Here is a 24,759-nt window from a genome sequence, read left to right on the forward strand (position 1 = left end):
GAGTGATATTATTGTTATAGTAAATATAACAAGTTCCCAATAGTTGAACCCTCTCACTGTACCTGGCTGAGATTGAGAGGCTGCTGCTGGAGGGGGTGTGGCCCTGAGCGCTGCTGTCGGTAGGACCCGCCTCCAGTTACACCCCCGTGTATGTGATTATTGCCAGGCACCACTCCATTGGTGGATTTGAACTTGTAAGCTGAATTCTGATGGTTCATTGCATCTGCACAGGAAAGGATACAGATTTGCTGAATTGGAAAGGAGCAGCTATAAACACATAACAGATGATCTATCCAATGATCGAGGCCATGTTTTGCAAGAAATCTGTCATTTACCTGGCATCAGACGCTCACACTCATTCAGGACCTCACTGTTCTGGGTTTTGAGAGGGGGGATGATGATGGTGCGAGGGTTTCCATTGTTGTAGTTGTCCAGGATGGTGGTCTTTGTGTCATAGCTGTTGTTGTTAGGGGGTCTCGACTCAACCGTATAGGGACTGTTGTTGCTGGAGCAATAGGACTCTGGTGAATCATGGACCGTCACACAGCTGATGACATTCTTTCTCTGCTTAGAAGATGAGCTGGAAAAAATAGAAGCGAAGCAGAAAGAACACAGTCACTGGTAATGTTTTATCGATGCTGGTAATATATTTGAAGCTAATAACTGTTACTACATTCTAATGTTAATTGGATTTATTGACAAATAAATGTAAATGCCTTACTCCGAAGTTGGTTTGCAGGGTAAATTGAATTCCCTTCTGACTTCTTCACTTTTACTTAGTTTTAGTGTATAGCATATCACAAAATACATCAAAGAGATTAGCATTTGTTAACATGATAGAAAATTGGCTTCGAAATGCCAGGAAACACATCTCCATCCAGCTAACTTAAAGCAGATGTGTTCCATGTTTTTTGCTGTCTTTATCCTGGATGATCTAAGACTACAGCCCTTTGTGACGTGATTATTAGGGAAATTCATATTGCACGAGAAGCTCAGTAAAGATTCACAGTAACAACAAACGCTAACCTGTAAGTGTGCTAAACAGCACTGACCTATTGTTTTGTTTGTGGTCGTCTTCCTCGTCTGTGTCGCTGCTGATGGTGATGATGCTGACAGCAGGGCTGGGTGTGTCGGGGATGACGATCGTCTGTCTGGGGACGTTGTGCTGGTGCTGATGGTCTCGAGTGGTGCTGGAAGCCTGCTCTGTTTCACTAGCCCCCCACCCTCCACCCCCACACCCTTGCGTGGGCGGACAGTTAGAGGTCGAGCCATTCTGTAGCACAGCGCAACGCGGGGGCGTATTCTCCTTCACCCGCTTTGAGCGCTGTGGAGACAGCACCACTTGAGAGGATGAGACCTCGTTGGTTGACATGTTCCTTAAGGAAAGACAGAGATGAGAGAGTGAGTGGCTATGGAAGGCAAAACAAGCAGATGCTGGAGATGTGACCTTTGGTAACAATCGTTAGCTTCCAGTATGAAGATTTATAAAGATCTATGATGACCTGAGACTTTAGGTACCTGCCAGACATCTGGTGCTGTTTGTTCTTTTTGGAAGAGGAGTTGTTATTGGTTGAGGGCTTCCTCATAACATGTGCCACTCCCACATTGAGTGTCTGGTTGGATGGGAGGGTGACGTGGCCAGCCAGCAAGGCTGGCTGCTGCATGATGGGATTATAATGGCTGCCATGTGGGTGGGAATTCCTGTAATTTAAAATACAATTTTATGTTACCACAACGTTAAAAACAATAAGGAATCTTCAGGTAAAGCATCCTAGCAATGTACGAAATACTAAAGCAAACAAACAAACACATCAATCAGTCAAATCTGACATTTCCAGGGGATAAGAAAGACTGGATAAGTACTTCCTAATTAAGCCAGCAGGTGGCAGCAGTAAACTTTTCTAAAGAAGGAGGAGGAGGAAAGGGGATAAATGAGAGAGAGAGAGCAAGGAGGGAGGGCAGAGGAGCTGACACCAGCAGCTGTGGAGCGATAGCTCTGCAGAGGAAGTGCGACACTTTCCCAATCGTCTCTCTGAGGACAACAGAGCTGCCACTGGACAGGAAGGGAGGGCGACACAGGGAGGGGGTTGTCTTGTCACAGATGGACAGCTTAGAATGAATCTGAGCATACATGGCTGCAGCAGCCATCCACACAGACACGTTATATACCTGCATCCCCCTTATCTCCCTTGGGTTGCATTCTCCCATCTATCCATCCATTTATCAAGTCATCACAGTGACAGGCTATACTTGATAAGATTTCGCTACATGCATATATATGCCATCTCCCTGAGGTAAATCTGCTCTTATAAAATTGAAGATAGAAGACTTGTCACACAAGTACAGGCTTCCTCATGAATTGGTCTCATGCATATTTTCATAACATATTTGGACTGATTTAAGCCGTAAACAACTACTTGTTCTTAAAGCCTATATACACTATTTCCTTTTTTTTTTATCTGTCCTGTCAATATCCGTAAATTGAGCTACAGACAGTGGGGATGAGTGCTTTGATTTGAAAGTGTCAGCTTATTACATTTGTTTTTAGTTCAATAGAATCCTTGAGAAAAAATGTAGGTTAAAAAGTGTTGACCTCAATATTCATTGTCCTGCAAAATCAAAGCAATAAAAGCTAAAGCAAACAAAAAACACTGTTCTTCACCTCCAGTTGGCGAGGGTCTGTGTGCTGCTCATGGAGTCAGGGATGACAGTGGCGTGTTGGACTGAGGTGTGGGTGAGCTGCTGCCAGGCTGGAGGCAGCAGGATCTGCTGGGTGCCGCTCGGCCAGGCCTGCTGAAGAAGGAGAGAAAAATGAGTTGGAGGGTAAACAAAGATTTAAAGGTCAGGAAAAAGGAGAGAAAGAAAAACAGTCAGCTGCCACGTAACGACATGTCCAAGTCATTATTTATTTATTTATTTTTAATTTTAGGAATCATGTCACAGGACAGGAAGTCCCGCTTTTTGTTTACATTGTATGGATTTAAATGCTCGTTCACACAACATTTTAAGCATAAGAACAAAGGAAACTCGTTGTACTTGGCGATTAGTTTGAGCCTGTCGTGATAAATGACAGCGTCTTTTCAAAAGTGCGTAACAGATGGTTTAAACTGGCTCATAGGCACATTGAATGTGAACTCTGCGAGCCTCAAGGAGACATCCATCAACAAAAGAGATAAGACCAGGACTTAATAAAAATGTACAGCAGCTCCTTTGTTTGTGTGCCCGTGTATGACGGAGTAAGTGTATGCATGCGTGCGTCTTTATGGTTTTAGTGTGATTATGTCTTTGACTTGACCAATGTTCTAATTAAAGTCTTAGAATCTATTCAAGCTGCTCTGAAAGAGGCTACTTTGTATTTCTGATGCAGAACGAGAGGACTATCAGGCAAGCTACGCTCCGAGATGTGCCAAGATGAGTATGTGCGCCTGCATGCCTGAACACGTTTGTGTGTTACTGTGTGTGTAAGCCTAATAGTTTAATGCAGTTCTATTGATTAGCACTTTAATGTCAGGGCTAATGAATTGTTCCTTTAATACCATTTGCACATCTATTTACAACGGCATCACTATGTGCTGCAGCACACACACACACACACACACACACACACACACACACACACACACACACACACACACACACACACACACACACACACACACACTTAAATAGGGAAAGACAGAGAGAAGAGAAAGAGAACAAGAGGCACAAATCCACACGCAAAGCATATGACGACCTTATTTTTACCTTTATCTTCATTTTCTCATCAACATTTGCTTTGATCTGGTTGTTTCTGTCATATTTTAACACAAAATAGCTGTTCTGTTTTGAAGTGTGGTTGCAGTTGAATTGTTTTCATCTGAGGCAGGTTGCAAAGTCCAGTGCTGCAGGGGGGCATCTGCAGGCTAGCAGAGCTGCCTGGTCTGTGTACCGATGACTGACATCTCTAATGGAACATTCTGGAGCTGGAGATGGTCTTTACATCTAAGACCACATCCAAGGTCTTTTATCAACATGCCATTAAGAGGCTTCTAATACATCCATCCATCTCCCGCTCCTCCTCCTCTCTCTATCTCCATTCCTGGTACTCTATATCCCTCTCTCACTAGGCGTCTGCGTTGTGTAACCAGCCTGTCTGCCCTGAAATGGTAACCCAGTTAAGAGACCATTTTCTTTCAACTCAAGGCCTACCATCGCTATCAGTGGCCCAAACGCCCCCCACCTCAACCTACACTCCCTGGGTGAAAACCCTTTGTCACCTCAGGGCTTTCAGAGCCCCAGCTCTTACTCCCAATTGTTTCCACATTTTCTGCATTCCTGCTCCAGATAAAGGTCCTGCTGGTTTTCCTGCCTCCCTGCTTGGAGCCTCCTTCACTCTGGTCTCTCTGTCTGCACACATAGGTGCTTGGGGGCTAAACTTGCAAGGGTGCGATGTGGGCAAAGGGTCCGCGGATGACATTAAAACGTAGGCGGATAAAGTCATAGGTAGGTGGGAGAACGCACGCAAGAGGCAAAGAAACGACTCCGCTAAGCCTCGGAGACCCCCCACAGTAAAGGAATAAACACAGAGAAAAACACACACCACACACCCAGTTATTAGGTGTGCTGTTTGCTGGCCTATATAAAACATCTGCTTGCGTTAACTATTGCCTGTCTTTGTTTAACATGTGTGCGCACAGAGGGTATATTGAACACCTGCAGAACACGGCTGCAATGTGCAAGCCACACGTGATACGATAATTAATATAACTGACATTATCCTTACTGTGACACAAGTCGTGTCTCTCACGTTTTTGTTATTATTTTATATATCCACGATACCCATTCTTGCGATGCTGTAAGTCCTCTGGTCATGCAAAGCCTGATCCAAGCTTACCCTGACCTCTGAGGATCCTCTGAGGCCTGTAATTTGGAGCGCCTGACTTGGAAGCAGCCGTGGAGCTAATCACCATTTGGTATCTGACAGATTAACCCACCATAGAAAACACAGGCATGTGCACACACATACACACCGCTTTGCTGCCTGCTTGCCTGCCTGCTGCATGATTAACTGGAGATAAGGGAGTGCTTCAAACTCCCTGGATTCTCAGGGATATTTAAAGCCTTCATGGAAATTTCCATAGGGAAAGAGGTGGCGTGGCAATGGAAGCGGTCTACTGTCTGTGTGCAGAGAGTGATGCACAGTTATTCTGCTACTTGCAACAACTGTATATTAGCAGCTAAAGCTCCAGCCCCACCGTGGAGGCTCTGGTAAAGGCCTTCTCTGTGTGAAAGGCTCCTGCCTTTGAGTGCATCAGACCGTAGCAGCCTCAGCCTCCAGGAGAGCAGGGGCAGATGAAGAGAGGAGAGAGAGAAGAGAGGAAGTGAGCGAAGAGAGAGAGGGAGAGAGCGAGCAAGGCACAGGAAAGCTCGCCTGAATGCACTCAGGAAAAACAGCTGCCAGCAGGGGCAGGGTCAAGAACATCGAGTGATTTCCATCCTCCATCGATAGATACTATTCTTAGTGAAGGCTTATTAAAAAGGAAAGCAGAGGGCTTTGTTTGAATGTGAACAGTTCAAAGTTCATAAATGTTCCTGACAGGCACTCTCTCTGTTAAGATTCAAACTCTATTAGTTCGTTTTCTGCGATACTTAAAAGTGCCTACCTGTGTAAGGAGGCCAGGTTGAATCTGCAGAGGCTGGGCACCAGGGGCCTGCGTCACTATGGGAACAGCATTCTCCATCCGCACGGAGTAACTGGTGTGCTTGGAAGGGGATGCCTGCAGCCCTGTGCATAAATAAAGCAAAAGCATGGAGGATGTCAACAAACAAGAAAATCTGTCACCTATAAATAATGTTGCTACAGTATTTTCAAAATAAATTCCAAAAGATCAAATGTGGTATACATGCTCACAGTGTGCCTGACAAGTATGCGTTCTGTTCAGTTTGATATAGGAAAAACTAAAAAAGCAGCAGTTATGGAAAAGAATAAAAAGAATTCTATTAAATTTGCGCAAATGATTAATTGCCTCTAGTTATCAATGAATCACAGTTTGAATGCTATGACTGACACTGCCTGTGTGCTGAAAAACAAAAAGACAAGCAAGTAAAAGAAGACTGTTTGTGCAGTGAAACACTGTCTCTGACCAGAAATCGGATTTTTTTGAATTTATGCAATTTATGGACTGCAAAGACCTCCTCACCTTGGAATCCAGGTGGGCAGACTATGAGCGCCTGCTGGAAGGGGTCAGGCCGGGCAGCGCAGAGCTGAGGAGCCCCAGGCTGCAGGGGCATGCTCCTCTGGGCCACGGCTGCCATGGAGGCAGCGGAGGGCTGGTAGAGTGTAGATTGGTAGTTTAGTATGGAGACATCAGGACTTGAAAAGGAAAGGGTGGCATTGTTGGTGGAGGAGGGAGCCAGGTTGGTGGCCTAAAGGAATGATTGGACCAAAATAAAAATCATGAAAGTGGAGGTACTAATGGGAGTGACAGGGAAGAAAGGATGAGCTCCAAGGATAGAAAGGCTAAATGAAAAGGAACAATCGAAACAAAGTAACTGAAACATTAAAATGCAAACAACAACCAGCTCAAAAGGAGACAGACAGGGAGCCACAGATGAAAGAATGAGAAAATTGGGTGTATGATTTAAACATGCCTTAAAATATTCAGACTGTTGATTTGATTAATTAGAGGGAAAGAAAGAATGTGAGCAGAGGTGCAATCAGTTCCAAGAATAATCAACCATCAATGAACAAAATGTCACCAGAGCAGAGAATGATCAGCGCACGGACCCCGACGAGGCTGGACAGGAAATCCACTCTGACAGTACACTTCATTTTTTGATGCTTTGCATGTCCCAGTTTGCCATAAGCGTGAACCACACGGCAGCATGAACGTCTCTCTTTGCTTAAATTGTGAGTGTTTAAGTCATAAAGACATAAAGCCAGTTTAAATGCAAATGATACAGACTAATAATAGGCCAATATAATACGCTGCAGCCAAATTTGACATTTCATATCACGGCTTCACTATCTACCCTCCAAATCAATTATGCATGACAGAAGCAATATTTAACAGCCAACAGTCATTGTATAATTACGTAAGCTTAGGTAACTCCAGCATGTCTTGACCATTAATAAGGCATGTGGATTACGAAGACTGCCTGGGAACATCCTGGATACAAACAAATGCTTTTAAGAGACACCATTTGCTCAGCTTGTAAGCAGTATATGCTCCACAAGACACGTCTAATTTTAGCCCTTCATTAGGTGTATGTCGGGATGGAGGGAAATACAAAGACGGTGCTTTCAGTTTTCATTTGCTCTCTTTAGCGTCTTTGATGAACACCAGGAGAGAGAACAGAATCAATATGGCACTGTGGCATTCATCATAAACAAGCAAAATACAGCCCAGATGCATTCTAGTCTTGCAACTGAATCAAGCTGAATAAATCACTAACTTAACTATGTCCATACGCCCTCAGAGCCAGGCGCAGAAAAGACAAGCTGAGGGAATGTTAATTCATTTAAATCACAGCAAGATTGGGTTTTTGTCGCATTCCACTCAGTGTGAGCTGGCTCGATATGGTTGGTGATAAAGAACTCTGTTTACGAAAGAGAGGGGTGGGGGGGAGCAAGAGTTGTAACTAAGCACAATCTGGAAAACCTTGCAACCAGACGCTTGGTGATTCCGGCAGAAGCCAGAAGTCAGCAGTTTCGATTCACAGACCATACGCGAGCGAAGCGGTAAAGCACCACAGGCTCAACCCGGGGAAATGGAAGGAAAGAAGAGGAGACAGAGGAGGACAGGAGTGAGAGGGGAAAGAGAGAGGAAGCCTGGTAAAGGGATTCTTAAGGCCTGAAAGCCCCAGAATGCAAGGCAAGCAGGAAGTGTGGCTTGTCATGTGTGTAATCAGCACTTTGTGACAATCCCACAGGACCTGGGGCACAGACAAAATGCAGGCAAACAGATATGCATGCACCAAAGCAGCAAACATGGATAAGTACAGAAAAACAGGAAGAACAGACATAAAAAAATAGAACAAAGGCGCAAACAGCTGCGTTTCTAAGATGTCAATATTCAGCTCAACAGCCCTGTTTGATAGTGACCGTTTGATATTTTTGGCTCTGCATTAATTATTGATTGGGGCACTTACTCTGCATGCTCCATTCTATGTTCTATGCTTTTATTTTGAAGGTTCCGTACTGGGACCTATCACGCAAATACAATAAACTACAGCTTCGGTTATTTACTGATTTGTATCTACATAGTAGGAGAGTGACAGTGGTTTTCTTTTGGCTCACTCTTACCTGGCTGTGCACAGTGTTCAGCTGGTTGTTGAAGGTCATAGTGAGGTTGGTGGAGGTGCTGGGGGCCACATGGGTGATAAAGGGTGTCTTGCTCTGGTTGACTGTGTCGTACATGTTGACGCGACGCTTACAGATCTCCATATTTTGGAAGCACGACTTCACACTGCGCGGACAGAGAGAGTGAGGGAGACAGACGAGGCATGAGCACTGTGTCTGATGACAGTGGCAGATGTTCAAAATGATAATTCTATAAACCACAACAACAGGGCTTGTTGGGCTCGTACTGTGTGCTGTGCGGGAAATCAAGGAGATGAGACATAGTGACAAAAGGGTGGTTGAGTGTTTCGACCGGGGTGATCCTCTTGTCTGCATCGATGGTCAGCATCTTGGTTAACAAGTCGATGAACTCCCTCCTGTCGGCCTTCTCTGCCAGCATGTCGCTCCCCTCCAGATCTGACGTCATGTTTACCTGGAGGCACAAAGCAAACCGAGCAGACATTTAGCATTTCAAACACTTCTCCATTTTCAAGGATCTAATGTGCTTGCAGATGACAGAAAAATCTCTCCCACAGCTTATTCCCATAGGGGAACCTATTAATACCCACAAGGCCTCATACGTTTGGGTGTCAGTTTGTGTGTCGTGGAGTTTAGTGATAACCTTGCACCTTAGCGGCATTATAAACATTTGTACTGGTATTCATAGCAGGACTTGAAATATCCCCAGGCTGGCGCCTTCTCTGAGATTTTTATCTATTCCTGAGATGTGAAAACAAACAAAAAAACACGGACCAAATAAACACTGGCGATGGGTAACCAGTAAAGAGGCCTTTCACACAGGACACCGTTTTGCGAATAGATCTGAAAAAGCTGACGTGGGACAACTTAACCTAAATACGGTCTGAGGGGAGTCTGAGAATCTGCCTCGGAACATCATGTTGCTTCATCTCTAATAAACATTGCGGCTTAGGTTGTGGATAAATACTGGGCAAAGCAGCGGATTCCCGCTTTAATGAAAAGCTACATGGTCAGCAGAATTCGATTTTTTTGAAGCGGTGAACCAGGGCTGATGTTTAGCTCTACTTCGGGGTTGTCACGTAAGGTGAGGAATAAACGGAGAGCAAAGCAAGGTCGTGATATATAGCAAGTCTGATCTTAGGCAAAGAAGGAGGACAAAGACAGGCAAGCCCTGTTTGCTGTGACTGCCCGTGCAGTGGTAGTCGGCCTGTTTTTCATAAAGATGCAACGTTTATCTGTAGGCCTGCTCTAAGGGCTATCAGATGTGCTGCCAGTCAACACCGCTAATCTGATTCAATTCTTTTTCTCTATGCAGCTTATTCAGGTTCTGTAACCAGTCCTCTCTGCTTGCCATCTCCACTGACTGTGATAAAGGAGTAATCTGCAGAATGAGGTGAGAAATAATCACGCCGTCCTCCGCTCGTGGAATAGATGACTTTGGGGAAATGTATATAGTTTGGTGGCACAATAATCAAACTGGATAAGAAGAAGCATTTTTTTTCACCACCCGGTGAATTAAGATATGTGAATTTATTAGATAGAAAAGATACCGGTATAATTTGTTGACTTTCCATAACAATGAAAATGAAAACTTATAAAAAGAACGAAAAAAAGGCGGGGCTTCATCTAACGTGGTCGGCATTGCACGTCAGTGGTTGTTAATGGAAACACATCTGTGCCGTGGAAGCTCTGACATGACTCCGGAGTGAGGGCAGGGATGACAGATGTCAACCACTGCCTCAGGAAATGTGAAGCAAGGCATCCTGCTGTATGCGGGCCTGCCATCTACACAGCCATAATGTGTAGTTTCATCTTTAACTACTAGGTTGAGTGGATGAGGAAAGGATATGTATTAAAATATAATAAAGATTAGATGAAGACCACCTTCCTCTTCCTTCTGTGCAGCTTGACTTGCACCAGTAGAGATACTGAAGGACTGCAGATCAAAATGAATCCATTTACAAGTACTTTTGGCCTTCCTTCCATCTACATCAGCCCCCTTGTGGGGTCCTGCATCTGTTGTAAGTTGGTGTCTGATTTACTCAAATTAGATATACTTGTGACTAAACCCTCCACACATTTCCCACGACTGAAAGGAGGTTCATTATCTCTTTTTGGCACCCAGCCCCTCTGTCTTGCGAGGCCTTCAGCTATATCATCCATTATACACGCAGAGGCAGATGTCCACAATGCTGAGTTGTTTATATGGTCAGGACAGTGAGAGGTGGCAAAATAGGCAGTTTTCTCCCACATTAAGCCGCGCAGCTCTGCTGTATCGCTGTGTTTATGTTGTAGACGACAGGACACAGAGCTCGAAGCGCAGAAGACAGAGATGACCCAGGGGATATCATACCAGTGCAGGTTGGTTTCATTAAACTCTGTGTTGCACGTGTGTTTGTGTGTATGGGGCAACTGTAAACTCTCAGGAAGCGATACTATCATGCCCCAGCCGACAGCACGTTATTCCAGACAGGCCTGACAGCGGCCCTGGGCACTAGTGGACAACCATAATTGTCTCCATCAGTTAAGCAGATACATGTGTTGCGTATCCATATGGGCAGATTCCAAAGGGCTGCTGGTTGGGAATGACCATAATTCAAAAGCAAATAAATAAATGAAAAATTCCTCATAAGTCTCAGCTAGTCATTATCAGAGATATAATCAAGGCGCATGATGACGACAGAGTACTATGAGAGATTTGAAAGGCCTGGGAAAATCACTGTAATTTTTATCACCACTGCCATATCTGCCAGCAGAACCAGTATTTAGCCAAGTGAGGGTGAACACAACAACGCTCGCTATCAGCCACTGTCAGGCATGTCCTATCAAAATGTCATGGCTACATGTGAACTTTTCCACCACGGAGAGACAAATTCATGCTCAGTTACAGAGAGGCATTATATATAGCTGTCTCAATTTGCAGTGTTTTTCTTCATACATATCACACCTAGTTTAAACACTTCCCGAGGTTATGTAATCTCCTAAATAAACAAATTCCCACAGGTAACACGCAGAGCTGCACGGGAAGACAAGATTCATGCAGAAAAACATGGCGTGGGACCCACTGAGCCAGGCTGAAAAACTAGTCAGAGGTCCAGGAATAACGTGTGCATGTATCTTAGTTGGTTTATCTTAGTCCCTCGCCCTCTACATGCTTACGTGTACAGCAGATGCACAAAGTGGAAACACAGCCACAACGCTACACTCACTGCAGCTTAAATAAGAAAGCAAACTGTACACATTGAGCCTGCTAACCAGCCACGCCACATGTTCAGTTCAAATGTCTGTCTGTAAGTTATTAAATAGTGGTTACACAAAATGAAGAGCAGAGGCAGAGTTTGGGATGGGGTTCATTGAGCAGCTGCTTTCATTTCACTCAGTCAAATTCTATATAGAAGCGGAGCTACACTGCAGCTGGAGATCAGACCTTGGCCAGATAAATATTTTAAGGGATTTCAAATATTTGATAGATAATTCTCAGGATGTGATGGATCAAACTGGCCCGGGACCTGAGCACCCCCATCAAAGAAGCCTCAAACACGAGACAGGTGGATACGATTGTAGCAAAAGCAAATAGTACATCTACTGCGTGATTTGTGGGAAGGAAGACGTCGCGCTTTGTGATACTGAGACAGCATACCTGCGCCATATCATCCAAACAATTGAAGATGTACTTGCGAGCCTCCTTGGACTTGATCCCTGTTTCACCCTCATGGTCCTCTGGAGTCTGCAGGAGACAAGAAGCAGATGTTCTTCTCAAATCCCATCACACTTCCCCTCTGGAAACACACTATTTACATTTGGCTCATTATAGTCTCTTGTTGTTGATGTGTGGCAGGGCTCGGCTTACCCTCTGAGTAACCCTGGGGTAGCACACAAATACTCATCTAACAGCCGAGAAATAAGATGGCGCTGAGTGTGTATACAATATATGACACAAACACAGAGACGGTGTATATTCCACTGGTGTGCATGTGTACCGACGTGCACATACAAACACCTGACTTCATGAAAATGTGCAGAAAGCAAACAACGTGTGCTCTTTTTGTTTAAAAGGTTAGAAACCTCGACACTAAACACACTTTTTTAAAAAAAATCACAGTCAGCTAAGCAGTGCAGCTGCTGCTACATGGAAAAACACGGCATGGTCAAATTAAAGATGTGCAGTCGCTCCTCATGGCGGAGAAAAAACAAGCCTTGACGTTTGATTTTTCCACATACCAAAGACACCAGAAAATCACGAGGAGCTAAAGCTGTGATGTCATGTCGAGTGCGAGTTTCTACTCCATGTTTGTATCTTCCCTACAATGCTCCTGTCAGCTCTTATTGTTATGAACTTAAAACACACTTCTTTAAACTGACAACGATGGTTTGTTTTTTTTAACAAGCTTTGTACGCCCATAGATCATAACAGCTTTTCCGAGAAGACTTCTTACATTCCCACATGCAGCAGAAACTTGGAAAAACTTCTACCTGGCAGCAGTCTGACCTGGCAACATGCACACTAACTCACTATGTATGTTCACTAAATGGCCAGTCCTAGTGAACAGTTGTTGTGAATCGCTGCTGTAAGCCACCGGGACCCTTTTTTAAAATAATAACAAATGCATTCAGCTGAAAAATATTAATCTGAGGTACAAGAACAGGCAGCGTAAAAATATCAACAAACCCTGCAGAGATGTGTCAGCATTTGCAGGTCAGTACAGTAAAGAACTCTATGTGTGTGGCACATAGTTTAAATTAAGTTAATGAGGGTAAAAAAAAGTAAAGAGTGGAGCTCTTTATTGATTGGTCTACATTAAAGGACAATGGGAGCTGTTTAGAGCAGAAACCCTCCAAGCTACATTCATCAGACTGGCTTTTTATTTGCCAAATCCTCTCACGCAGATCTATTTTGCTCTTATTACCCTCTCACTGTGTTTATAGCTAACTACAGGGCTCGTGGTGTAACCAGAGTTTCTGGAATAATAACTACAGCTTGTACGTGTGTGTGCAAATGTACCTTTAGTCTCCAGAGAGGGTAGGTGGAGTCCGGATCTCTATTGAAGAACCTTGTGGTCTTTGTCCCTGCACTCAACAGGTACTCTGCAGGCAGACCTTGTGTCTGTGAGATGTACCTGATCTGCAAAACAGAGGAGGACAAAAAAAAAGCACATTTTACAGTTTCACATAAGGACAGATGTTCTTTTGGCAGTTTGAAAATGGAGGCTGACTTTAACTACTCCAATAGAAGTATACATGGCAGCCAAACATGACCTCAGCTTAAGAGGCTAAGAATGATTTGAGACTTGTAAATGAGGCGGGGTACGTTTTTGGTTTTGTGAGAAATCAGAAGAGCTTGTTGGAGATGGAGATGGAGCACAACTTGTTCAAGGTGTCCCCACTGTGCCTCATCTGAGCGATAGTGAGAGAGGAACGCGACAATGTCTTGCTTTGGAGCACAGGGGCTGCACTAATTGGACAAGTGGCTCTGTGGCATCTGTTCAGATAAACAGGGAGGCTGCGCAAGAATCATCAAGCGCTGTCAGGGGGATTTCAGGGAGACGCGTCCCACCTTCCCAAGCACATTCAGTCCACATTCATGAAGAGAGAGCACACACACGCACAATTCTCATTCATGCACATGCAGAAATAACAGCATATTAATCTATGGGTGTATAAGCACCCAACGCACAATCATAAGCTGTTATGTTACCTGATCGTACTCTGAGGCTCCGGGGTAGAGGGGCCATCCCAGGAAGAGCTCAGCTATCACACAGCCCAGGGACCACATGTCTATGGCCTCACAAAAAGGCAGACCCAAGATGATCTCTGGAGCTCTGTGGACAGAGAAAACATATCGCCCAGTCAGAGGTCAGGTTGTGACTTCGCTTAAACCAATTTTAAAATCATGTGTAAAAGAAGAAGCTTGTGAGGATCTTTCTCTTCACATTTCATCTGAGAGCAGCAGACTCTAATATACACAGGTTAAACGATTAAATACTCAACATTGCAGATGCTGGAGGGAACATGAGGTAACAACTCGAAGGTCGATTTCCAAAACCGAAACAAAGTCCGGATTTATGCACGCAACCTACAGTTCCACACCAAGACGTTGAATTCAATGTCTGCAGGCTCTTTTGTTGTCTTAACATTGATCTCTCAGCGCAGCCTTGAGATTTATTTTTCTAAAGTCAGCAGGGTGTCCCTTTTTTCATATCTCTTGTTTAAGCTCCTCCAAAGTAGCACCTTGCAGACACAAAACTGATTGATAACCGTGCACGAGCGCCACTCACTGAACCCCATCTCTGCTACTCAGACACTGAGGAGCAGTAGAGTAGTATTTTATTTGAAGTTTCACAATCCAAAGTGAGAATTAGGCAACTATAGCATGAGCAATTAGATGAAAAACAGATGGATGGACGGACATGAACAATAAAACCAATAGAAATAGTAACCAGACCAAGGAATTATTCAATTAAGTTACAGTACAGTTAAAAATGCCAGTAATTAATTTCCAAAGAGGCTTTTCCTGTTTGTAGGAAAACACAGAGAAAAAAGTAGGAATTCTAAAGGAGATAAATGCTATGATTTGATAAAAAGGAAGAAATATTGTTTTAGGTATTTGAGCACCACTGCAGTCCCAAACAATTCCCAAATTTCATTCAACACATTTTATGTCCTGTCAGAAAGACTAATACACTTCTTGTGAGCTCACGTCTCTGATGGGGCTTAAAATAACCAAGAACACACTGTTTCTGCTCGCTAACAATCCAAAGCACTTTCAAGAGGTTCTCTGGCTGTCATCACCATGCAGGTTGGGGGATGGGGTGGTGGGGAGTGTCTCTGGTCTAACATGTTATCTATTGGTAAGATGTAACCACTTAGCTCCGAATAACAAATTTAAGCTGAAATAGGAAAATTGAAATTCATTCATTAACAGCACATTAACAGCTCACACACACAGTTCACAGGAGCTCGAGGCGGATCCTGGAAAGTTTCAAATCCATACTGATGATTGCTGTGACCATGGTAACTAGCCTGCCCTCACAGATTTTTGGTCACGGAGAGTGAAATGAGGGGGTCTGGCCTTGGGCCCGCTGGAAGTGAACAAACCAGGGAAACAGAGAATGCGGAAAACAGCACGGGGCACGTTATAGGACTTCATAGAACGGTAGGGGGCCAATGGTGAGTGGTCTGAGGGCAGCCAGGGGGTTTGGAAGAGAATGAATGAGCATACCTCGCATACTTAAAAGCAAATTTCCAACTGTAGCCCCCCTGCTCCCTATTCATTGCTCGCTGATGAGGGGTGAAATGAAAAGAGGGCACAGGCGATTCATTGTACACTCAGATACGGCTAATGTATAGAGGCAGAAGGCACCACAGGGACAGACAATGAGATACTGCAGCAAATAGGAGCAAGAGGAAGACAGAGTTCCACAGAGGCACAGGCAAAAATGAAGCAAAAGGGGAGGCGGTGCTTTGCTCAGTGAAGAACTCCTGTCACAGAAAGTGGTTATTGGGGTCTTAAGGGCAGCAGTGGAACAGACACCAAGACAACACTCTAGTAACAGTATCTTAGGGCAGCATTACACACCAATACAAAGACAACAGCGCACAGCTGAGAGATCTGTCAAAAAGGCTGCCAGAGAGGCGTAAAGGAGTCTGTTAGGAGGTTATATCAGAAGGAACAGCAAGGACTACTTAAAAGTGAAGAGATGGACACGCGGCCAGGGTCAGCACGACCCTCCTCAAACAGCCTATTAGAATGACTGGAGTTTCACTCAAGACAAGGGGAGGGGGACTAACAACTGCTGACATATATGTAAAAGCATACACCGCTGTAGAGGGTGGCAAGGATACCCCAAAAAGTGTTAGAACTGACCTTTCTGCATCCCCTTTGGCCCCAGCAAAAACAAAAGCTTGTACAAACTCTGCAAGGAAATCAAAAGTGCCTCCTACTTTACAGCAAAGTTTCAAGTATGGGGCAGTTTTGAGTTTTCACATCAAATGACCTTAAAACTATATCATCGCAAAACTGTTTGACAAACACGGAACAAAAAACAGATGTTTGTCAAGAATTCCACTCTGTTTACATCCCAGCATCATCAGCTCTTAGCTTATCATGCTGTCAGCGCAGATGTCGATAATAGAAGCAGGCAGCGCTGTGACATTAATATTACCTGTGCATTTTTTTTCACAGCATAATGAAACCAACAAACAGGCTGTGGTGCATTTGTCATCTAAATAGGATTCACATATTCCTACACAAAACCCCCAAACATATAGCACCTGATTTGCATGAATATGATTTTTCCACTAGAAAAAATAAAAGTAATTTAAATCTGAGCGACCGGAAATATGAGCCACTACAAGCTTCAAAAAGAGGGGAGGTTACTCACACAATAAAGGCTGCTTTTGAGGAAATTCTACCCTTCAAAATGCACGTGAAGATGAAAGACACAGGAAAGCCTTTCATCTGATGGTCCCCTAAATCACTGCGACTCTACTGGACAGATGCAGACCACAGGACCTTCAGCTTCACCCTTTGTTTTCTTTTACAACTTTTAGTGATTTTGGCTCAATAGGGTGTCTGTCGCTGATTTTAATGCAATATTAGCTTCAACAACTGATTGCTTTCTTGTATACACGTGAAGCTTTTTTTTTATTTCTGTGTCTGACTGAAAGAATTGGATCCATTTCAGCTTGAACCTTCTCAGCTTTGCTCCACTGCTCTACTTATGCTGTTCTCAGTGCCCCTGTGCTTCTCACAGAAAGCTCCTCCAGATCAGCGAAACGCAGAGAAACAAAGAAAGACAGCGCAGGGGAGGAAGGAAGAGTGAGAGGGAGTAACATTGTTGCTCATGATATGAAACCACAAATGCAAATCTCCCCCTTCCAATGCATGTCTTGCCATTGCATGCAAAGCGCCCCACAGCTGCTGCTGATGCAGGCCTTTCCCTGGCAGTGATAAACAGCACACACATATGCACAGCTCGCAAGCCTCGCTTCTTTCCTGTCCCCCTTTCTTAAGTACACAAGATATGACAATTCATGCGTACAGGATCATTTCAGTTTTTCATGCTAAACAGGATGGCTTCTTCATCTCTGCTGTAGGTAAAACAGGGCACGAGCAGCCAGGTGGTTTGTGGTCGCAGTCTTGGTTTCTGAATCGTTGGTTATCAAAATATTGAAAAGTTTCAAGACTTAATTACAGTCCTTAAAAAAAATATATATATATATATATATATGTATACATATATATATATATAGCTGTAATCCTTTTTAGATCTACTGTTTTGTGTGTCATTGTTCCCTTGTGAGATAAAAACTTAGACATACTATAAACTGCGAGCCGAGTTATCAGATTTCAGAGTAAACTGCTGTTACTGACAGTATACTAAGATGCTGTTTTTTTACTTGGTTTAATGTATCATGTGCGTCATCTTGGCCAACTACATTAGCATGCTGACTTTTGCTGATAAGCACAAAACACACACAAAGCCAGCAGCTGAGACTAATAAGAACTGCAGTTTTCCTGGTATTTGGTCGTAAATATCTGATGAAAACTCATTAACTCTCCCCTCTCCTGTCATCTATACAGGTTATATCATTGGAACAAAATGTAAACCTGATGATGAAGCCAAAGAAATTCCACTTTGCCATCTGTAGTGTGAATAAAACTACTGTACATTCTTTATGCATCCAAACACCTCAGTTGTGGTTTGGACACACCTTCTAAAGCCTGCTACACTCAGTTGGCGTTAGCAGTTTTTTCGACCTTAAGCTCCACCTCACCCAGCTCATCTCCAGCTGGTCAGGCTACAACATGCAGTGCCTCTTTGGGGATGCCGGTGAGCTTCTTCCACCAGAGTGCACCAGGCCATACATGTCAAATACAGTGTAGACGTGTACAAAACACCGGTTAGCTAGAGGCTCTCGGTGGATTTGAATGGGGACCCAAGTGCATGAGAGGCCTCAGTGTTCTGGCTAGAGTCTCTGACAGCACTGGGCCTTGACAAAAGAAAGAAGGAGGGTGGGAGAGAGAGAGAGAGTGTGTGCATACTGACATCCTCCCAGCTGGCCTGGTCATTGATGAGCCTCAGCCCCGTTAGGAGCCAGAGATGGCACGACTCATGAATGGCGCCTTTCTTCTGCCACCCCAGCCCACCCCCTTCACCTCAGCCCTTTCACCCAGCCCTGTGCCAACCCACCCAATCCCTACACCTCACCTCACACCCCCCTTACTTACCATCCCTACCACGCCACTGCCAGTAGCACCCTGCCCCCCTCAGCCCCGAAACAAACACGCATAGACACAGACACTGCATTAAAACCCTCAAACTAGGGCGCCGAGGCCAGGGAAGTGCTCCCCTCCCCACTCGCCTGTCCACCCTCTGCTCTGCTGAACAGTGCCTGCGCTTGGCTGGCCTGCCAGCCCACACACGCACACACACACACACACACGCGGATGCGCTCACACAGATACACGCACACAGTTGACATCACAGGGTGTGTGGATGTCAGGATGTATCCATCAGGCTGACCTTCCCTTAGCTTGGCTCCACAAGGGAGACTGATGGATCCCCAGAACCAGACAGCATTTACATAGGCACAAATGTAGAACACACACAGACACACACAAACACACAAGTCAGCCAGTCTTTGGTAATGGGTTTGATCTTTTCCTTTACATCTCAAAGACTTCGTCATCGGCTCTTATGTAACCACATTCTCTTGAATAGCCAGGCGGTAATAGGTAAAGAGCAGAAGGCATCATCAAAGTAAAAAAGTACAGTAGCAAACATAGCCAGTTTAATCGTATGCTGGTTGAAAGCACAGTTATGAAAAAGTGATGGTAGGGGACGGAGATAGCTGCCCAGTGCAAACAGGAAAAAGCACTTCATGAGAAAAAAGCCTGCCATTGACTTTTCTCCACTTTATCCCCTTCAATTCTTCCCCTTTCCTCCCCTCTCTTCCTTTCCCCTCATCCCACGCTTTGCCCTTGCTTAATGTAAAAGGCTCGGGTTGGTGCTGTGAATGACTCCCTTCCTTCCCCTGGGTATTCATCTACATATTCATGCCCTCAAAGGTTCCTCCACAGCCTCTTTGAAGGTGCACCATAGAGAAGCACTTTCCTAGATATATTGCATGGTGGTCGCTGGCTGTGAAATCAATGTGCGGAGTTACACCCCCTGCCGTGCACCTGTGGCTCCAACTCACACACACACACACATATACAGTACACTACACCTCACAAACCGCCTGCTCCCATTACATTAGGAATTGCTGTACAGTGCACAAGCCAATCGTGAGATGCAAAGATTGTGTAAATTTGCTTTTATGCAGGCAGGGACTGCAGATCGCATTTAAATTTAGAGCTTGCGCGTTCCAGGTGGTTGAGAGGCAGAAACGGGAGGGGGATATCTGGACAAGGCAAACTTTTTTTTACAGAGTCCTTGAGAGATGTTGTCTTGCTCTCTAAGCAGGGGCGACATTCCTGGTGTTCAAGGTCTTGAAAACAGGGCTCTTTCTCGCTCTTTTTTCTGTCCCCTACTCCCAGAAAAAGGCACAGCAAAAGCGCTGACAAGGCTGTCACTGTTTTAGGTGTTAAAATATTAGCATTTCCTGTGAGTCCAGCAATGCACTGCAACAAGGCAAACAAACGCGTATGGAAGGAAAGTCGGAGAGAGGATGTTTCATGCAAAGCGAGGGATCGACATCAAAAGAAGCAGTCGCTCAAAAGCATGGCACTGTGACGATAATGCAGAAAGAAAAAGGCAAATGTTCAGAAACATATTAACAACAACTCAGCTTCTACAGAAATTGTGATTACAGAGCTGCAAATGCATCAAAGAGGGCCAATATAAACTATGCGTGATAGCTGGGCGTGTGCTGATTCAACACAATCTGGAGCACGGTTCAGCTCAGCAGCCTCGAAACTCTAACAAAGAGTTAGCATAGCATTTACACATTATACATTTATCCTTTACCAAGTCTCACCGTTTCACATACAGCTCCTCCCTCCTGTTTGAGGCATTTTATATAGTGAAATATTCAGTGGGCAGAGAGCCACCCCTGTCACTGTGGCACACATGGCACATTGTCGCAGCATGGCACAGTCAATATTAGCACACAGGATATGCCGCATTCTGTCACGTTGCATGAACCTTTGTCATTACATACAGGCTTGTTATCAAATCATTGTATTCACAGCAGTATTAGATAACATATCAGATCTAGTGTTAAATAACAGAACAGCAAACATATTTCAGTGTCCTCGTAATACATTTGCTGCTATGGCGACTCCTCCTATTAGGAAAGGCGGTACAGTCCCATTTCTCACCTGCACTTGCTCCTTCTTGTCTCGCTTTTTATTAGAAAGCCCAACATGTGCAAAAACAAAACACAATGACTGCAACTACAACGCAGCTCTGTTGTTCAGTTCAACATCTATGCGCTGCTTCATCGTTCTCAGTTGGTAATTACCTCTTTCCTGTGGTTATTATTATTCTCCAGCACACAGCTGCTCCTATCAGTAATGCATCTCATATTCACCTGCAATGATTGTGCTCTCAGGGGCTCTCGGCAGTACCCTCACTGCCTGATACAGGGGTCAAAGGGACAGACCTCCTTCAGCAAGGATGGAGACAGGGGGAGGGGGATAAATGACAGAAAAGAGATGAAGGAATGAAAGATGGCTCGGGCGGGGTGGGCACAACAATGGAAGATGGATGCCCTCTCGATCAGCACCCACCCACACACCTACATATGCACACATATTCTGTCCCTCTGCCTGTCTCGTCAAAGGAAGGAGTGCCGGGAAAAATTTGCCATCAGTAAATGATGGGTATCTGTCATACAGTGGTGCTGTCTGTACAGACAGCCTGGAGAGAAGATTCAGGGGATGCCAAAAGGGAGCCTCAAGTCTCTCTGTGCCTATTAGAGTAGCGCAATGACAGTCCGACATTATTAGGCTTAGTCTAGTAGCCACTGGCCTGACACTGACCCAACCTGGAGGCACGAGCTCAAGTTTCCATGTAAATATAAATTTAGTTTGATTCTCTGAACAATAACCTAAAAATGAGTGAGACACGATTCTTGGAAAGTATTAAAATGCCACCGCTGACCCTTCAGAAAGATGCTAGAGCGTCCTCATACTCTGTTAGTCACCATTATCAAACCCAGAGGGAAAGCGTGAGCTTACTATGAGCGGACAAAACCGAACAGAGAGCAGAAAAGCAGACAGACCGAACCGCAGTCGCTCAGTCAACAAGTTTAAACAGCTGGCACATTTGTCACCGTGGGTGAAACATTCACAACGACAGACAGGAAAGCAGCATAACGGGCAGCGAGACACACTGTGCAGACGGGTGCATGGGGTGAGTCAGGCAGATGAGATTGCGTCTGCTCATGGCTGCGAGATGCTTAAACCCAAGCTTGATCACTTCAGCAAATTGGAGTGTACAGGAGATTCAGGCAGCTAGAATTAAACCTCTTTCTCAGCTCCATCTGACGCTGGCATGCAATCAGAAGAAAAGTCCGAGAATTCATCCAGCAGAGTGCAACCACAACAGGACAGCCCAGAGCCCAGGCGAAAACGGAAAATATACCGTATATCATGTAATAATATTGCGCTGGAGCCTTTCAGTTGAAACACACAGCAAGACAGTTATGTAAACCGCCGGCCAAGGCAAACACAGTCTCATCTGCTTGCTTGACTGACTGACTGTCTCCCTCTTTCACTTGCGGTTTTGTCTGTTTTCTCTTGTCTGCGTTATTGCCATTTGTTTCTCCATCAGTTGCTCCCGTCCAATACGGTTTAGAGCAAGAAACTGTAAGGCTTTGCATCAATATGTCCCATTCTGTTGATTTAGGGTAACTAAGACAGAGATTAAGAGATAGGGAGCGAGAAAGAGAGGGCAGAGTCAATGTGGCTGGCTAGTGGAGCCGTGCATACTGGATATGTGATAAAACAACAGACGCCCAAAATCCATTTGAAATGTGGTTCCTGGGAACATATAGCTAGGAGCCACAGGGGTGCCGTGCACCCGTCGTAATGACATATGTCTACCTGCCACACACAAACACAGAGGCGAACACACACGCACGTACGCAGTTTCAATCATACACGTTGCTCTGCTTGACTGGGTTCTTATTTCTGGGGCAAGTGAAAGAGAGCATGGGGAGAAATTTGCAAGGCAGACTGAAAAATCCCCCTCTGCCTTACCCCCACCCGGGCTTGTGCGGGGCATGTACGCTACAGTACATGAGCTCCCTTTCTCTACCTCCGCCCAGACCTCTTTTCAATCCTTCACCCCTCCCTCTCTCTATCGCCGTCCCTTGTTTGACTACCCTCTTCCTTCCTCCTACCAGGTCAGGCAGTAATACCATCTCCTGCCTAATCAAATTTTGCTGTGTGTGACATGAATTCTCGGTGCCCAAGGCTGCACTGCCTCACCACGAGCTACAGGGCTGCACAGAGCAGTAACTAAACCTCACGCACGTTCTATAGAAGAGAGCAGCTCCCCATCGCTCTCTAAAATTTAACACAAGGAGAGTCCTCCTGGATAATCTTCCCCTGGCTTACAGCACTCCTTCGATCTGTCTGCTCCACTGCATCCCTCGCCATCTTTCTGTGGAGAGTGCTACTCTGTGGTGCATGTGTGTTTCAGTAGGGTCCCGAGAGTGCAGCGGGCTTATGGTTAATTAGAGAGTGGATGGAACAGACTGACAGCGGCTGATCCAGATTGTCACCCAGATGTGGTCAGGCCTTAATCCAATACAAAGACTGACCCCCCTGAGCCTTTCTGCAACAATTAACATCACACATGCATGACAGCAATCACATAATCATGCAGGAATATTCACACATCCCTAAACACGCATGATTGTCCTCTAGAGCATCCGATGGGAAAGGTGAAGCCTTTGTCGATCGCGAGCTATCCCTCCTGTGATTGCACGACTCATGTCCCTCTATGTGCCCCAGCGTCCTGCCTGCCTGCTGTGTCTTCACACACTCTTAACACAGTTTGTCACGCTGCATTCTTCCCTGACAAGAATTAGAAATGTCATCACATAGAGAAACAACAGCAGGATTATTAAGGCTTTATGGAGGAATTTGGACAAATAGGCTGCTCCCTTGTAGCCTCGTCACAAATCAGCCTCCTCACTAGGACAAATGGAAGGAGACGGATATTTTAGTGCTTTTGCATACTTGACAATGAGAGATGCAGTTTCTTGTGCAAAGATCAGCCTCGGAAGTCGTGTAAGTGAAGATGCTTTCTCTCTCTGAAGCTTTGGCACACTGTCATCAAATTTTGTGGCACGCTGCACGTCGCTGCGCACCGCATTAAAACGATAGTCCAAAAAAAGTCTCTGATGTTCATTCAATCTAAGCAACGCTCCTCTAAGACACAACAAATAGATTTTCTTTTCCCACCAACAAAAAAAAAGTCAAAGTAAATAGGAACACACCATTTACTGTAATTTTGCCTTTGATCACCGGTGTTTGTATTTGTGTTCTTACAGTCTGGTGAAAATGCAGTGCCGACTCTTTCGATACAGCCGGCAACAATACGAAGAGCTGTCTTCAAAAACAATCAGTCACAATGACAGGTAATTAATTTGGCCAAGCAGCAGCGCCCTGCAGTCATTTGTAAGTATAGTCACAGTTAATCACCTTTCAATGACAATACTCCTGGATTGTTTTTCCTTCCCTTTGCCATAAAGAGAGTGTTAATTTCTCCCACCCCTATAGGACTATGACAAACAATGAAGGCATGCTCAGCGTTTAATATGCCATACATTGTCTATCGAAGGAAAACAATCGCTGCACGGCAAAAATCAATACAGCGTTATCCTTTTCATGTAGCTATACTTGAAGATTCAATTATTAGGGACAAAATGACATTATTTCTGCTGCCGTGGCCTCGTTCAAAAAGACAGCAGACAGATTTCATTCCAGCTTCAGTAATCTGGATGAAACTCGGACTGCGCTATCTCAGCGCTACGCCCCCGCCTGAGCAGAGCATGAATATCTTAGATATGTTTATGTGTCTGATCAAGAAGGAAAACGACAGAAACGAGTAATCCGAGGAATCAGTGTTGTGGCTTTACAGTTGGTATTAACACACATGACAATTACTAATGATAACTTGAGCAATCAGTTTCATTATCAAGGTAGCAAATCCGAAAAAATAGAGCAGCTGTAACTATTAGAAGTAACAATTTTCTTTATAAATGACAATATACGACTAGATAATAACATTAGTTGATTATTTCTTTCATAATAATCTCTGCGACAGCCAAACACAGACATGATTTACGCAAGGAAGTTTATATTATAAAGAAGCTGAGCCGGTGACTAAGTAAACAAGAAAATTACCCTTAAACATAATTTGCACATATTATCTTTTCATCAAAGAAAGCGACTTATACTGATACAGACTAGGGGAAAATCCACATTTACAAGTCAAACA

At 44.6% G+C, this 24,759-nt stretch overlaps 1 protein-coding gene across 3 annotated transcripts in view; it reads right to left on the bottom strand.

Annotated features, from left to right (window-relative positions):
* The window catches only part of hipk2 (homeodomain interacting protein kinase 2), a 65,680-nt gene that overhangs the window by 6,126 nt on the left and 34,795 nt on the right, over positions 1–24,759 (bottom strand). Inside the window, exons 3-14 of one of the 3 annotated variants that reach the window (XM_005734815.1) lie at positions 13,995–14,118; positions 13,302–13,421; positions 11,940–12,026; positions 8,569–8,753; positions 8,285–8,447; positions 6,180–6,309; positions 5,643–5,764; positions 2,663–2,793; positions 1,519–1,701; positions 1,053–1,376; positions 336–580; positions 63–223 (exon numbers count right to left, since the gene is read on the bottom strand). In XM_005734815.1, coding sequence (XP_005734872.1) covers positions 63–223; positions 336–580; positions 1,053–1,376; positions 1,519–1,701; positions 2,663–2,793; positions 5,643–5,764; positions 6,180–6,309; positions 8,285–8,447; positions 8,569–8,753; positions 11,940–12,026; positions 13,302–13,421; positions 13,995–14,118 — 1,975 coding nt within the window. Of the gene's footprint in view, positions 1–62; positions 224–335; positions 581–1,052; positions 1,377–1,518; positions 1,702–2,662; positions 2,794–5,642; positions 5,765–6,179; positions 6,406–8,284; positions 8,448–8,568; positions 8,754–11,939; positions 12,027–13,301; positions 13,422–13,994; positions 14,119–24,759 lie in introns of all 3 variants that reach the window. The other 2 variants (XM_005734813.1, XM_005734812.1) reach the window with 2 other exon arrangements.

This window comes from Pundamilia nyererei, unplaced genomic scaffold (assembly GCF_000239375.1).
Source record: "Pundamilia nyererei isolate P.nyererei 1_Seehausen unplaced genomic scaffold, PunNye1.0 scaffold00060, whole genome shotgun sequence".
NCBI lineage: Eukaryota > Metazoa > Chordata > Actinopteri > Cichliformes > Cichlidae > Pundamilia > Pundamilia nyererei.